We start from the raw sequence: 16,170 nt of genomic DNA, 5'->3' as shown, positions 1-16,170 counted from the left end.
CTGCAAGATCACGACCTGAACCAAAGTCGGATGCTCAGCCGACTGAGCCACTCAGGCGCCCCACATGCAATCCCATTAGGTTAGCAGTTTCTGGGGGCCAGGCTTGAGCCTGGGAGGAAGCCCTCCAGCTTCCAGTCCGGGATGACCACAGAGACCATCTGCTTGTCCAGCCATTAAAGTCACAGATGAATTTGGAGACCGGCTGAGTGTTTATTGAGAGGGTGGTGTGGTTTCCTCAGGAGAAGGTGAGGCGGAGGGTTAGCTCCATCTACACAAAGGTGTGGCCCTGTTCCCCAGAACTGGTGGCTCTCTGGGCTTCGAGCTTCACGTAACCCCAAACACTGTGGGCAAAGCTGGCCATGAGGGACTAGGCTGTCAACATGCCCCCACTTTACAGATGAGGCAACTGAGGCCCAGAGTGCTTCAGTGGGTCCCCGGGTCCGCTCTGCCAATCAGGGCAGAGTCCACACCTCCTGCCGCAGTGCCAAACCGGCTGGATTTCGTTTGTGTTTTTCACGAGCTGTTCTCATCCACACACAAAGCTCCAAAAGACTGACAGGGCCAGACAGGATTGTCAGCAGGAAATTATAAGCAGCTCAGGGGGTGCATCTCTAATGAGCAACAGAAAAAACAAAGCCAAGCCAAAACTTCAGCCCAAGCCCAAGGGATTAACTTAACCCGGAGGAAGGACTTTCAGGGGCCAGTGGTTCTAGGCTGCGGGAAAACCACCACTTTAGACACAAATGTAGGGTATCTTTGAGTTGAGGGAATCACCCCAGGCCCCACTAACCTAGTTTGAGATTTCTAGAGAATCTTCTAGCACCTGTTCTGGAATTCCCTAATTTGGGAGAAGTATGGAAAGAGGGAAGAGAATCGGGAAAAACACCACCGATGGCTCAAAACATAAGAATGCATTTACTTTCGGCCTCACTTATTGAACACTTGATGTGATAGGCACCGGGCAAAGCTTTCCGTTCATTTCATCGTCTCGTTTAACCCTCCCAACAGGTCCACGAGGTGTGACTGTTCAGATGGTAAACTGAGGCTCAGAAAGGTTAACTCACTGGTCCGAGGTCACACAGCTGCTTAGTGGTGGGACCCAGGCCCTCGTACTTTCCCGAACGGTGTCGTGGTTGTTGTGAAGATCGTGTCCGGTGAGGAAGCCCGGCGGCCGGGCTTCATTACCCCAGAGTGAGCGAGGTTCCTGGGCAGGGGGTGTAGGGTGCACCGAAGGGCCAGACAGGATTTTACAAAAGTACCTTTAATGCGTTTAAGACTGGTGCCACCTGCCCTCGCTCGAGCCCCAGCTCTGGCGGCCTCGGGGGGGCCGTGGCCGGTCAGCCGGGCGTCCCGCCCCCCTCCGCCTGCAGCGCCGGTCACCTCCTCATTTCTTCTTGGTCTTCACCAGTCCCTTCTGCACCAGGCTGCGGTACAGCTCCTGGATGTAGGTGTAGACGCACTTGGAGTCGGGCACCGCCAGCCGCACCATGTCGTCCACCTCCAGCAGCTGGGCACAGTCGGCCAGTTTCCTGAGGGGCAGGGGTGGGGGGTGGTGAGGAGCAGAGCCAAAGCTGAAGGATGTGGGGGGCAGGGGAAAAGGGGGGCAGCCCAGCAAGGATGAAACCCACAGAACTGTGTGTGTTGGAGCGGGGAGGTCATCTCGGCGAGCCGTCCTATTGTACAGACGAGCTCACCGAGGCCCTCGTGGTCCACACTCAAACGCAGCTTGGCCTGATTCCAAAGCCCCTGGTTTCAGTGCACCATGCATGCTCGTGTGGGAGGACCCCCGGTTTCCAGTTCTGCCTTAACCCGCCCCTTCCACGTGCTGGCACACCTGTCGTCTGGGAGGCCAGGCCCCTCGGTAAGAGTTTAGAGCATGGAACCCCAGCCCTAGCCAGAGCGCGGCTCGCATCATCTGCACCATCGCAGTCTCCATATTCATGCAGTCTCTACGTGTTTCCTGAGGACCTGCTATGTGCCGGGCACTCGCGTGGGGAATTCAGCACCGTGCAAAACCCAGACTCCCTCACTCGTGTCACTCACTGACAGTCTTGTGGCAGAAGACAGGCAGTAATCAAACATGCCACAGACAGCGCGTCAGGTGGTGAGAGGTGCTACGGAGAAATAAGGCAGGGAAGGGAGATAGGGTATATCCCTATGTTAGGGGGTGTTTTTTTTAATAGGGTGCTCAGGGAAGGCTTCTTAGAGTAAATCATGGGCGTGTCTGAGGGAAGAGGATTCCAGGCAGAGGAAACAGCATGTGCAAAGGCCCTGAGGCAGGAGTGCTTCGAGTGTTTGAGGGACTGCGTGGAGTTTAGCAGCAAGTCCTCTTTTTCTAACTTCCCGGCTGCTCTTCGGGGCCACGTGCTGCTGGCTTTGCTGAAGCCGATAATCGGAGCAAACCACTGTTGGGGCCTTGGTACCACATGCCACGTACTTTATCGGGGCTTCCCCGGGAGTGGTCTCATGTACTCCCCGCCTCCATCCCCAACCAGCAGAAGAGGAGCTGGAGGCTCAGAGCATTTGGGGGATTTCCTCAAGGTCACAGTGATGCGGCTGGAATTCAACCCTAAGCCTGTCCCTGGGACCCTTGCCCTGCAGCTGGGTGGGGGTCCCAGCCTGCCAACCTGCCATGGGTGCCGACCGTAGGCGAATCTGGGGGCCCGGCAGAAATCCTCTCTTGGGGCTCACGATGGCTGGTCTGAAACCCAAGCTGGACTGGCCTGAGAGTCAGGAGGGAGGCACAGACCGGAAGATTTCCTGGAATGGGCTGTGCTCCCTGCCGCCCAATGCGGTCGTGTCAGCTCTGGGGTGGGGGTCAGGGTGCTGGTCCCCTACACGGGAGAAGCTTCATTCCCGCAGGGCCTGGGGGGTGGGGCCGGGCTCCTCAGGCAGCACAGCTGATGGAGCCCTCTGGGGGCCGGGGCACTGCTGTTCCCCCTCATGCCAGGATTCCGTGGTGATCAGGTGAGTTCTCGAACGGGGCAGTGGGAGGCGATGGCTGTGGCAGGGGCCCCCTTTGCACGCCTCATCACACCAAACCCAAAGAAAATCGAAGTCAGCCGCCCAGAGTCACAGCGCTGAGAAGGAGGGGGCAGGATTCGAGCTCGGCAGGTCGCCTCTGCATCCTCCAGCCGTGCGCATCCCCACCAACATCCTTCCCTTTTTGCTCCTGCCCGATGCTTCTTGGCAGCTCGGCATCATCACCTGATGGTTCAGTTTGCCTGCCTGCAGCTCTGGCTTGGAACCGTGGCCAGGCAGCGGCAGGAGGAGGACAATGACCTGTGTCCTGCAGGCCGGGGACACGTGGTTCCTGATGTTCACTCAGAGCTCTCAGTCTCGACTGGGGGGGTTCACTCCCATGTCACGGCCCTGCCACTGCCCTCCTGTATGAACTAGGATGTCGAGGGACCCCACTACTGCTACCCACGCTGTAAGACTGCTGACAGGATAGAATGAGAGGGGACCCAAGGAAAGCGCTCAGCATGACACCCAGCACCTAGCCACCCTCAAGTCGTGGGGCTTCTCGTCATCATGACAGGTGCATCTGAGCCCAGAGCAGGACGGGGTGCTCCTGACCTCCTCGGCTTCCCACCCCGGGGCACTCACTCCATCCCTTGGCAGGAAAACGTGAACCTGAAAGGGATCTTCTGGAATATCGAGGCTGATGGTTTTCCAATTGCATCCTTGGTGCCCGAGGGCCCCATACATATGCCTCAGGGAGCATCCTGGGAAGGGTGTTGGGTGCTGAGCTGGTGTGCTCCAGGAGCCCCTCCCGACCTAGAAAGGTCCCCCCTTGAGTGACAACATTGATAGACCATGAAATTGAAGACATAAGCAAGCTGATAGAGAGTGGAAAATGGTGAGGTTAATGGATTAGAAGTCCCCACGGGGCAAAAAATGTCTTGCAGTGATGGTGTTAAACCAAGTGAGTTAGAAGGGCGAGGGGTGGGGGCAGGTAGAGAGCGGAATGTCTGAGAGCAAGATTTTGCACGTGGTATAGTTATTGGCAGAAACTCATAACCATGAGCAGGTGGCTGAGGAGAAGAGGGACGAGCTCAAATAACCAAGAAGCCAGAGGGTTCTAATGATTCATGTTAACGGGTCACGTGGTCCAATGTCATCCAGGCTGTGGACAACTATCGTTTGGGTTAGGACATGTCTTGGGCCTTCTGTGCCCATTTGATTACGTACGCGTTACAGCCGTGAGCGTCAAGCTCTATGAATGAGATTGTGTTTGAAGCAATATCTAAATTTCATAAGGAAAGTGTTATTTAGTTAAAGGAAAGTTTAAAAAAATAAAAAGTCCCCATTTAATCCGTTTTATATGTTGGGCATTCACTTAATATTTTGTGTGAGGAACCTGCTGGAAAAGAAAGACCCCATTTGAAAAGCACAGCTCAGGGGCGCCCGGATGGCTCAGTTGTTTAAGTGTCCAACTCTTGATCTCGGCTCTGGCCATGAACTCACGGCTCATGAGATAGAGCCCCACGTAGGGCTGTGTGCTGACAGCGCAGAGCCTGCTTGGGATTCTCTCTCTCCCCCTCTCTCTGTCCCTCCCCTGCTTGCGTTCTTTCTCTCTCTCTCAAAATAAATAGGGGCGCCTGGGTGGCTCAGTCGGTTAAGCGTCCGACTTCGGCTCAGGTCACGATCTCATGGTTCGTGGGGTTCGAGCCCCGTGTTGGGCTCTGTGCTGACAGCTCAGAGCCTGGAGCCTGCTTCAGATTCTGTGTCTCCCTCTCTCTGACCCTCCCCTGTTCACTCTCTGTCTCTGTCTCAAAAATAAATAAATGTTAAAAAAAATTAAAAATAAAAATAAACAAATAAATAAACTTTAAAAATATATTGAAAGAAAGAAAGAAAGAAAGAAAGAAAGAAAGAAAGAAAGAAAGAAAGAAAGAAAAAAGTATGGTTCAGCCTCACTCTTCCCGTTTTGCCCACAGGGGACACACAGGCCCAGAGTTGGGAACGTTGCTGCCTTAGGGCTTCCCGGCAGGTTGGTGGCCAGGTCTGGACTCGATGAGAGGGCTCAGCGTTCCAGACCAAGGTGTTTGCTAATGTCCCTTGTGACCTATTTCCTGTCCCAGGGCTTTGGGGGTGCCCTCGTGTCTACTCCGGGGCCTCAGAGTTGCCCTCACTGGCGACATCCTCTGCAGAGTCTATTGCCACCAGGTGGCTCCGAATCATAATCATCATAAAAAGTGTGATGTCATTCATCACAATAGAGGAACGACAGCTAAGATTTTTTTTTCGCAGCGTTTGCCGTGGGTGAGGCACGGTTATACTTTACTTATTTACCCAGTTCTCACCGTAATCCTGCAATGGAGGAAATGCCGTGCCCATTTTAAAGATCAGAATGTGAAGGCTCAGAGAGGTACAGGAGCCTGTCCAAGGTCACACAGCTAACAAATGGCAGAGTCAGACCGTGGCCCCAAATCTCAGCCACCAACCTGTCGAAAACAGCAGGCCGGCTTCTCCTCTCTTTCTTACCCTGCCTGCATTTTCTTTCAGGCACCTACCCCCGCCCCCCGGCATTACATTTCACACGGGGTGTGTGTTTATGATCCATCCCTCCCTTTAGGATGTAGGCCCTGGCAAACAGGGATTTTGCCGAGTTCATCTACTGCTACGCCCTGAAACAGTTCCTGGCCGTCACAAAGTGTCTGCTGGGTTCACGAGCGTGTGGCCATGGCCTCCCTCTGACCACCCCACTCCCCAACCCGGGTGAATGCAGCACGCGCCTCAGCGGCTCCTGGGCTCCCCCCCCCCGCACTGCCACGCGTGGCCGCGGCTTACTCAGCGGTAGAGAAGGCCAGGGTGAGGTTGTGTCGGCGCTGTGAGGGCTCCAGGGCAGCGTAGTCGAAGGCATCGGGGAAGAACTTGTGGATGAGGGCGCAGAAGGCCATGCCGCTGCTCCAGCTGGAGGAGAAGTTCTGGATGTCCACGTGCTGCAGGGGAGGGAGCCCAGAGCAGGCCTCTGTGAGCCTGGACGTTGCCTTGGGGCTTGGCCCCGCTCAGACCTGCCACCCCGGGGAAGGGTCCCCTGCCCCACATCACCCCTGCTCCGTGCCCACCTCGTAGTTTCTGGTCATGGCCCGGCACCACTCCAAGAGCATGTTCTTGACACTGCCAATGGCTGCCCCCGCTGCCTTCGTGTTTCGAAACAGGGCCGTGGGGCCCGAGGCTGCCCTGCAGGGAGGGGGTAGGATGGAGAAGGCCAGGCCAAAGACGTGAGACCTCACAGGAGGTCCCATCAGGGAGGAGCCCCGGACCCAGACATCAGTGCCCCCACCTCGGCCAGGCCTCCCCTCCGCGGTTCCCCGGGGAAAGCCCAGTGCAGCCCGCACCCTACCCTCCGAACTTGTCCACGATGGCTTTGCGGTTCTGTGCGCGGGGCCCCCGGGGCCGGGCAGGGGCTGACACCCTGCGCTCCGGTGCCTTCTCTTTCTTCTTCTCCTGTGAGGGAGGGGGCTCCGTGGGAGTCTGGGGCGCATCGCTGGGTGAAGACTCACTGTGGGGAAGGTTCAGAGAAGTGTGAGAGGGGCTGGGAGCCGCCACTATAGGGTACAGGGTGGGGGGGGGGCAGGGGGCTGGCCAGGGTGGGAGCTCCCTGCAGTCACAAGAGGCCTAGGAAGCTGAGGTCCCCACTCCCTGAACACATATTCTCTGTGCCCAGCACTGGGAGGCGGGTCAAGACGGGATGATGAAGTTCGGTGTAACTTTGGGAGCATGTGGTCTGGTGAGATGTGTGGGCAGAACTAAGATAAGTGTGACGTCTGACGGGAGTTTGAATCCTGGCTTTGCCTCTTATTTGATCTTGAGACTATCCTGTCATTTCTCTGAGTCTCAGCATCCTCGTCTGTAAACTGGGGACGAGAAGAACTACCTACCAAGGGGGCTCTACGGCTTGAGAGCGAGGGGGAGTGGAGAACACCCAGCTCTGCCCGTCGCGTAACCGTCCGAGTGCTCAGAGAACACTGACCCATTACCTTTCCCTACAAAAGCGACGCGGAGGTGAATTTCAGGTCAAAATAAAGGAAGCTTCTTCTAATGGGTTAAGTTACGCGATGGCAAGAAAGCTCTCACTTTATCCAGCACCTGCTGTGTGCCAGGCACTGTGCTAAGGGCTTTATACGTTTTATTTTTATTTTTTGAAGTTGATTTATTTATTTTGAGAGAGATGGAGACAGGGCCAGAGGGGGAGCGCAGAGCCTGACGCGGGGCTCGAATTCACGAAACTGCGAGACCATGACCTGAGCCGAAACCACAAGTCGGTGCCCCACCAACTGAGCCACCCAGGCGCCCCTATACATTTTTTTCAAGTAATCTCTCAGCCCAGCATGGGGCTCGAGCTCATGACCCCGAGATCAAGAGTTGTATGCTCTACCGACGGAGCCAGCTGGGTGCCCCAAGTGCTCTGTACATTTTATGTCACTTAAGCCCCACAGTAATCCTCCGAGGTGGGCACGGTCACGGTGCCCACTTGGCAGAGGAGGAGAAAAGTGACAAAACCAAGGTCACACAGTTGGTAAGTGGCAGAGTCATGGTCTGAACTCAGGCTTTCTGCTCGTGTTCTGTGGGTCATGCTGACGTTAGGGGATGTGCCGAGCCACACGACGACAAGGAGCCCCGTGAAGATCTGTCAAGGACGCCGAGAACGAGGAGGCTTTAGCAGGGGAGTGGGAGCGAGTGGACGAGGCACGCTCCCCTCTCCTTTGCTCCCATTCTCCGGCTCCTTTGGTTTCGTGGGCTCTGCCCTGGGACAGGGGACCGAAAGCCAGGAATCCTGGAGCATCTCAAGTTCAGGCACCAGAGAGACCCAGGCTCAGGGGTAGACTTTGAAAGGAGCGTGTGGTAGAGGGAGTTGGAGCTGGGGCCAGACCTTGACATTACCTGGCCGAAGGACTGGTCTCTCCTGAAGCTGCTGCGGTGTCTGGACCCAACCCACCTGGAGGGAGGGAAAGGTGGGGAGAGAAGCTGGAGGGAGGGAAAGGTGGGGAGAGAAGCTGGAGCTCCTCTGTCGTGTTGTCTGCGCCCCCCTCAGGGGAGCTCCCTGGACTCACTCACCTGGGCTGAGGCCACTGCCCTCCTCCGTGGGGCTCTCGAGCCACTCCTCGGGGGAGCTGGGAATCACTCCTGCTCCTTCCTCCGACTCTCTCTCCACACCCTGGTCCTGCTCTTCCTGGGGACCACCTGACTCCTGGAACGAACACGATCTGTGCGGGCTCATGGGCACACAAGCGCCTGCCCAAGGCTTCGTGAGGACTGCAGAAAGATCTAGAAGGCAGCCTGGGGCCACGGGCCCCACCCCAGGCTCTGGATGTCAGTGGGAAGACTGGACTTTCTCAAAGGAACAACGCAGGGCGGGGGCTTGCTTCCTGGGCTGCCGGGGACTCCAGAACACTGTGGGGGCCTCCTGCCTCCCCTCCTTTGCCTGACTCACCGCCTCCTTCACGTCAGCCTCCTGAGGCTCAGCCTCGGCCTCCTCCTCTGCCACGGCAGCCTTCGTCTCCGAGTCCGACCCGGCGTCTGGGACACCCGCTTTCCCTTGAGCTTCCGCTGCAGGTCCCTCCGGCTTGTCGCTCTCCTCCTGAGAGGCCGCTGTGTCCCCCTCCTTCCCATCAGCCTCCTCGGCCCCAGTCTCGGCCTCCCGCTCCCCAGTGGCCTGCCTGGGCTCAGCCTTGGCCTCCTCACTCACGTGGGCTTCCTCCCTAGATTCAGGCTCGGCCTGCTTCTCGTCAGCCTGCTGCTTCTCGGAGGCCGGCGTGGTCTGCTGCCCTTCCTTGGCCTCCTTGGGGTCAAGCTGGGTCTCTTCCTTCCCATCAGCGGTCTCCTGAGGAGTCGCCGTGATCTCTTCCTTCCCGCCACCCTCCTTGTGAAGTTCTGCCTCCCCTTTGGCTTCCACCTTGACCTCATCCCACCCGTTTGCTTCCCCTTGAAATTCAGCTGACGTGCTGGCCTCGGCCAGTGCTCTTTCCGGAGGCCCCTCTTTGAGGATCTTCTTCTCTGTGGCTTTGGCCTCCTTTTCTGCAGAGGCTCCACCTCCCTGCGTCACCGGGGCCTCTGTGGCTGGGGAGACAGTGGTCCCGTCCTTGGAGGGCTCCCCTTCCTTCTGCTCCATCTCTGGAAAGTGGAGACAAGCAGACCTGGTCGTGCCCCATAGCCGTGTGAGGTGAAGGCCCCACGCGCGGAAAGCGCTGGCCCCAGAGTCTGGAGGCCTGCCGGGTCCCCCAATGCCTGGGCTTGTGACTTGAGCAAGACATGAAGTTTTCTCACTGTGATAAAGTAAAGGGGTACAGGGCCACGGCGACTTGACATTGGATGGCGCCCCCCCTAACAGCCCTCTGCGGGCTGTGGCTTGGGCTCTAGAGAACATTAGATCCTATGATTCCTCTTCAATGAGTTTGCCTCTTTCTGAAGAAGCCAACGAGATGGTTACAATGTGTACAATGTGGTGCAGCGTTGGGGAACACCTGTGGGACAGAGGCTACTCTCCCGTTTTTATGGAGCCCAAAGCAGGCGGGAGTATATAGATAGAATGTGATAGGGCTGTTCTGTTTCCACTGTACTTATGTTTACAGTTCCTTTCTCTTCCTGGCCGGTGATATTGAGTGTCCATTTCCACTAGGGAGATAAGGTTTCTTTTGAAAATACATTTATTGAATTTAAAAGTAAGTTAATGCAAAGGAAGGCATTCAGGAAAGGATACAGGTGGTACAGATGTGGCTTAATTCTGGGGGTGGTGTAAAAATGCCCGAAATCTGGGAAAACCTGGGCCAGCTGGTGTCTGGGTCTCTCCCAGCTGCCCTAGCTTTGGCACAGTCCACCTGTGGTTCTCAGAAAAGCCGGGCCTGGACACGGAAGAGTTTGTTTCGGTGAAGAATAGAAACGTACTCTCCCTAACCTCTGCCAAAGACATCTGAGCCTCCGACTGCCAGGGACGAGTCGGGGGAGAGGGACATTATGATACCTCAACGTGAGGTTCCCTATCCAAGTACTGTACCTACTGTAGGATGTACAAAAACAGGTGGGGTGGGGGGGACAGGGCCACCTCCTTCATCCCCCTGCCCTTCTTGGGTGTCTGTTTACAAAGAAAACAATCCTCAAATAGTGTTCAGGGCATGACTCAGACAGTAAGAGAAGTAGGCACTCCTGTCACTGGCTAAAAATACCTCCTGCCCTCTGCGATGCCACCATTCTGGGCAACGGTACCCAGGGCACCCGGGCAGTTGGGACAGGGGCAGGAAGACAGGCGGACTGGTGACAAGGCTCTGTTCCTGCCACCCACTCTGGTCTTACTGCCTCCAGTCCGGATCCCTGGGGTCCCTGGATTTGGTGCCCCCACCGCTTCTGAGGAAGCCGGCTAGAATTTGCAAAGATGCTCGCACCCCTCCCGCTAGAGCCCCTTCATGGTTGAGCGGCTCCAGCAATGGATTAACTGGAAACTAACCAGCAGGATGGAATGCACATCAGCAGGGAGCCAGGAGGCCGAGAGCTGGCTTGGCCCCCCATCTCCTGGTCGCTCCCTCTGAGACCTGAACAGACCCTTTCCTTCTCAAGTGCTCAGTTTTCACTGACAAACATAGGATTCATCTAGATCAGGTTTTCCAAACTGTTCTGCGGAAAACGAGGGCCTCCTGAGACATTAATAGGGGCTGGGATTTGGGGGATGTAGTCTCTGGCTGAGGTTATTCCAGAAATGGCCTACTCTTTACCCTTTTAGAGAGACACAACTTCTTTAGCGCATAAGTGGATTCTAGATACCCCATAGTAAGGGAAATCTTAACTTTGGCGTGCCTGGGTGACTCAGTCCGTTAGTCATCCGATTTTCTTTTCTTTTTTTTTAAGTAGGCTCCACGCCCAAGGTGGGCCTTGAACTCACAACCCTGAGATCAAGGGTCACGTGCTCTACCGACTGAGCCAGCCGGGTAGGTGCCCAGAAGGGAGCGCTCGGCCCACATCAGCTCGTGATGTCCTGACCCAGCCATGAGGGCATTTAGTTGGTGAGACAAGGCAGAGAGAACGGAAGGCCAGTAAGATGTCCACAAGCCCCTTTTACACCTCGAAGCACGGTGGTGCTTGGCGGAGACATAGGGGAGGGCTGCAGCCATCTTTCCCTTTGTCTACATGCCTCACACTGTGGGGGAGGTGGCGGTGGGGAAGGACGGGCAGGTGCACGCGCACACACACACACACACACACACACACACCTCCGCCGTCCTGCGTGTTCATCACCTCAGCTTTCCGCCCCGCAGGCTCGTCATAAATAGATAAGGAGTGAAGAGACTCAGGAGGTGAGAAGCCAGGATAGCACCATCCCACCCCAACACTAACGATTCTACAGGAGGTTGACAGCTTACGGTGTGGTGCCCTGTTCCACCTCACTCATTCCTCGCTCTCGCCCTTTGGAAGTAGGCGTTACTGGCCCCATTTTACAGATCGGGCACTTGAGGCTCGCGGAGTTGGAGTCCCTTGAGTAAAGTCACAGGATAATTGAATGGTTCAGCCATATCTAGAATCCAGGTCTCCTGACAACCAGCCTGGCGCTTCCGCCCACAGGGATGCGGCTCCCACCAGCTCCCCAGCCAGGGGCCCAGAGTGAGGGCCACCCCGCTGGCAGGCGAGGACGGTTGGTTGTGGCTGACGACTGCAGCTCTCTCTCTACCATGCATGGCGGGCGCCGTCCTCCCTCCCTTCCTCCCTCTCCTCTTCCCTTCCTCCTTCCTCCCCAGGAAGCCTACATTTTGTATCCCTTTCCCTCTCTGGGTTTCTCTCGGCTGACTGGGAGAAAAAGAACCCAGGAGCTTGGCGTCCCAAGCTCCAAATGCTGTAGACGACGCTTTATGGTTCTGTTCATGAGACCCCGAACCCCTGCCTCCCACCCCGTCTTCTGGTGGTCCTGAGGCTGCCACCATCCCCCACGCCAGCCAGTGACCCTCCCTTGGAGAAACCAGTCTCAACTGCTTAGAGAGTCTGCCTCCCACCCCAGCTGGCCTGGACTCCCAAGACCCTCTCTGCCCCTGTCTGGTCTTCCCTGTGAATGGCCACCTGTGGGCTGATCTCTAGTTGCCCAACACCTTAGGGCTGGGTCCCTGACCTCTGGCATCTAAAGAGAGCTGACAAAGAGGTGGAGAGGGTTAGCGAAGAGCCTGGATTTCTCCGACTCTGGGGCTCTGCGTAGAGGCTCCAGGCCTTGGAAGGTGGGAGAGGGGTTGGGCAGCTGGAGGGGCCACTTAGAAACGGCTGGGGCTTCTCCTACCTGCGTGGCCTCTGCCTGGGGGCTTGGAGCTGTCTCCTTCCTCCAGCTGAGCGGCCTCACTCCCCGGCTGCCTTTAGCCCCAGCCAGTGGCCTCCAGCCCCCAGCTCCTGGGTCTGCCCGCCTCCCCCTCCTCCTCCCCCCTCGCACCCCACCCCCACCTCAAGAGCCTTGGGTCCAAGGAGAGCATTGTTTACTGCCCTGTTGGTACAACACTTTCCCTTGGCCTAGGAGGCTCAGATTTCCCGTGAAGATTTGACAGGTGGCACCTTTCAATCACAGCGCGTCTTTCCTGCCCTGACCCCGGGGGCATCCATCCTGTGGCCACCTTTCTTCCCACTGTACTTGCCTGGCCCTGGTCACCCCGCAGACCATCCGCGGGCCCATGTGGAATATGGTCACCAGCCCTCTGGCCTCGCTGGCCCGTCCACAACCCAGGCTGGGACTCCCCTGTTCCCTCTGCCCCCGCACCCCTACCCCATGTTCCTTTAAATAGTCTTTTACTCTTCTACAGATGGAAACAGCTGCTGAGGGGTGGGCTGCAAGGGGCCTAACGGGACAGCTGCCCACAGTGGGGGTGTCTCAGGGGCTCACACTGCACAGAAGGATGTGGGGGTGGGGGGGAGGGGCGAACAGGTGAGGAGGGATGGCCCAAGCTGATGGATCGCTGGGCTTAGAGTCTAGAAAATACAGGACTGAATTCTGTTTTAAGCTGAAGGGACGGGTACACAGGAGGCTCTGAACACATTTTTGTACTGAGTTGGGATTTTTGCTCAGAAGAACAGATCGTGCCTTCTCTAACGTGTCCTGTGATGTAAGAGAGGTATACTCTGGGAGAATGTGTGCAGGGCACGCCCCTGTCGCTGCTGAAGCCTGGGATCCCCGCCACCGCCTCCCCCAGCCCCTTCCACTCTGGCCTCTTTTCTGTCCCTCAAATAGGTTCATTCCTTTCCACACTCACGGCTGTCACCTTTTGGCTTCTGCCCTTTGCGAGACTGTTCATCCTTCTCAGGCTGCTCTCACCTCAAATTCTGTTCCCTCGGAGACCCTCCATGGCTTCAGTTCCTCTCCATCACTTCAGCCTGTTTTATTTTCTTCATAATATTTATTGATATCCAAAACTGGGTTATTTGTTTCCTTATTATCTGACTCTCACTGGACTGTAGGCTCCATGAAGGCAGGGACTTTATCTCCCATGCTCATGACTGTGTGCCCAGGGTCTAGCAAACTGCCTGGTTCGTATGAGGTGCTCAATAAACATATATTGAATAAATAAATAGGTTAATAGAAGGTCATGGGAGGGAGAGGGGGCAATCCCGTGGGGCTTAGAGGTCACTGTAAGGATGTTGGCTTCTGCTCTGTGGTTGGGAGCCAGTGGACCCTTTCAGGTGGCGAAGGACATGATCTAACTTTAGTTGTTGACAAGATGACTCTGGTTGCTGTTTTGAGAATAGACGGAGTTGGGGGGGGCGGCGGGGGGCATGAGCGGAGATGGGGAAAGCAGTCAGGACATTACTGCAGTAACCCAGGTGCAAGATGGTGGTGGCTTGGACAGGATGGTCAGCGCTGAAGTTGAGGGGAAGTGATGAGGAATGGTGACAGAGGATAACAGCGATCAAGACTGTGCCTGCTTTGTCTCCAAGCTCATAGAACGGCCATTCTGTTCAAGCCATGGACGGTCTAACTCTCTCGTCTCCTGCTCATCTCAAAGGAGTCCACCTGGGCTGTCTTTGTATTCTGTACACCTCTCATGAGTGGTCAGGGCCCATGTAAGATTCTGGGTGACAAGCCAGCATCCCTTCCTTTGGGGTTGAGGTCTCAACCAAGAGGACAATACTGTTCCACGGTGAGTCACAAATACACAAGTCCCTTCTGGGGGGCTGGGGGGCTCGGAAGGGGTGGAACACGGTAGAGCGAGAGGCCAGAGGTTCAGCGTGGTGCTGACAGAGGTCACCAACTGTAGATGATGTGTCTGGATTCCAAAGATGGTGTATCTGGATTCTGGAAGGTTAGGGCTGTGTAAACTATTTGTTTACATTTATTTATTTTGAGAGGGGAGCATGTGTTGGGGAGGGGGGTGACAGAGAGAGAGGGAGACACAAAATCTCAAGCAGGCTCCACAATGTCAGCATAGAGCCTGATGTGGGGCTTGAACTCACAAAACATGAGATCATGATTTGAGCTGAAATCGAGAGTCGGATGCTTAACCAACAGAGCTACCCAAGTGCCCCAATAATACGGAGGGAGTACTCAAGGTTAAGTCTTACATAACCATCTGCAATATCAAAGCCAGGAAATGGACACTGGAACAATGGTTTGTATAGTTTTATGACATCTTATATGCTTAGATTTGTATAAACACCTCCGCAGTCAGGATGCATAGCCACTCCATCAACACAAAGCTCTCCCTGTGCTACCCCTTTATAGGCACCCCCCACACACACACATACCAACTCTACCCTGTAACCATTTATCTCTTTGTCTCTACAATTTTGTCACTTTGAGAATATTATTTAAATGGAATCATACAGTATGTAACCTTTTGTAACACCTAATAAAAATCCCATCAAGGAAGCAGATAACTCTTGTAAGAACCCATTCCTTTTCCCATGCACTTTCTTTTTTTTTTAAAATTTTTTTTTCAACGTTTATTTATTTTTGGGACAGAGAGAGACAGAGCATGAACGGGGGAGGGGCAGAGAGAGAAGGAGACACAGAATCGGAAACAGGCTCCAGGCTCTGAGCCATCAGCCCAGAGCCTGACGCAGGGCTCGAACTCACAGACCGCGAGATCGTGACCTGGCTGAAGTCGGACGCTCAACCGACTGCGCCACCCAGGCGCCCCTCCCATGCACTTTCTTAATATTCCATAATATGTTGGCTATAATATCAAAAGCAAAAACCAGCACAACGTGTGTCCACTAAAATATGTGTGCAATATTCACGGAAGCATTGTCATAATAGCCCCAAACTGGAAACAACCCCAAGGTCTATCAACAGGTGAATGGATAGATGAATTGTAGCTTATTCATACAAGCACTAGACAGCATTAAAAAAAAGAATAAAAGATAGACACAACATCGAGCTAAAGAAGCCGGGCACAAAGCAGAAAATAATGTATAACTCCATTCACATGAAGTTCAAGAGTGGGCAACAGAAGTCAGAATAGGGCATCCGGGTGGCTCAGTTGGTTAAGTGTCCGACTCTTGGTTTCAGCTTGGGTCACACTGTCACGATTTGTGGGATCGTGCCCCATGTCTGTCTATGCTGACAGTGCGGAGCCTGCTTGGGATTCCCTCTCTCACTCTCTCTCTGCCCCTCCCTCCCTCTCTCTGTCTTTCAAGATAAATAAATAAAACATTAAAAAAAAGATAGTGAGAGAGAGAGAGAGAGAGAGAGAGAGAGAGAACACATTTGGGAGAGGGGCAGAAGGAGAGAGAGAAAGAATCCCAGGCAGGTTCCATGCCCAGCCCAGAGCCCCACATGGGGCTCTTTCATGACCATAAGATCATGACCTGAGCTGAAATTAGAAGTGGAATGCTTAATTGACTAAGCCACCCAGGTGCCCCCATAAGATAACTTTTGAAGGTGTTGGAAATATACTGTATTTTGATTTGAGTGGTGGTCTTAAGAATGACTATGTACGAGGTGCCTGAGTGGCTCAGTGGGTTGAGCAGCCGGCACTTGGTCTCGCCTCAGGTTATGATCTCACAGTTTGAGTTTGTGCCTGGCGCTGGGCTCTGTACTGACTCATAGAGCTTCCTTGGGATTCTCTCCCTTCTCTGCCCCTGCCCTGCTCACATGCTCTCTCTCTCTCTCTCTCTCAAAATAAATAAACAAAATAAATTTTTAAAAAGTTAAAAAATCAAGTTTGTTTCATGTATTTGTCATTTTACTGTATAAATGTTATACTT

At 54.8% G+C, this 16,170-nt stretch overlaps 1 protein-coding gene across 1 annotated transcript; it reads right to left on the bottom strand.

Annotated features, from left to right (window-relative positions):
• Positions 1-1,384: 1,384 nt before the first annotated feature.
• Positions 1,385-9,121, bottom strand: SMTNL1 (smoothelin like 1). Its single transcript, XM_047070127.1, has 7 exons — positions 8,372-9,121; positions 8,068-8,200; positions 7,894-7,948; positions 6,353-6,511; positions 6,075-6,189; positions 5,797-5,948; positions 1,385-1,529 (listed from the first exon to the last, which is right to left on the bottom strand). Exons 1-7 carry the CDS (start codon positions 9,119-9,121, stop codon positions 1,385-1,387), a joined length of 1,509 nt encoding a protein of 502 aa, XP_046926083.1.
• Between the last annotated feature and the right edge of the window lie 7,049 nt (positions 9,122-16,170).

The sequence above is a fragment of the Lynx rufus genome, unplaced genomic scaffold, assembly GCF_022079265.1.
Source record: "Lynx rufus isolate CCGP_SWC_20201006 ecotype Redwood Valley unplaced genomic scaffold, mLynRuf1.p SCAF_9, whole genome shotgun sequence".
Classification (NCBI taxonomy): domain Eukaryota; kingdom Metazoa; phylum Chordata; class Mammalia; order Carnivora; family Felidae; genus Lynx; species Lynx rufus.
This window is presented reverse-complemented; position numbering and strand designations above follow the sequence as displayed.

What these genes read in the sequence shown, in the direction of transcription:
- SMTNL1 (XM_047070127.1), bottom strand. Translation starts at nt 9,121, where the DNA reads ATGGAGCAGAAGGAAGGGGAGCCCTCCAAGGACGGGACCACTGTCTCC. An exon ending in GGGCAGTGGCCTCAGCCCAG is followed by an intron (nt 7,949 to 8,067) that starts GTGAGTGAGTCC and finishes CCCTCCCTCCAG; the next exon opens with GTGGGTTGGGTCCAGACACC. An exon ending in ATCGTGGACAAGTTCGGAGG is followed by an intron (nt 6,190 to 6,352) that starts GTAGGGTGCGGG and finishes CCCTCCCTGCAG; the next exon opens with GGCAGCCTCGGGCCCCACGG.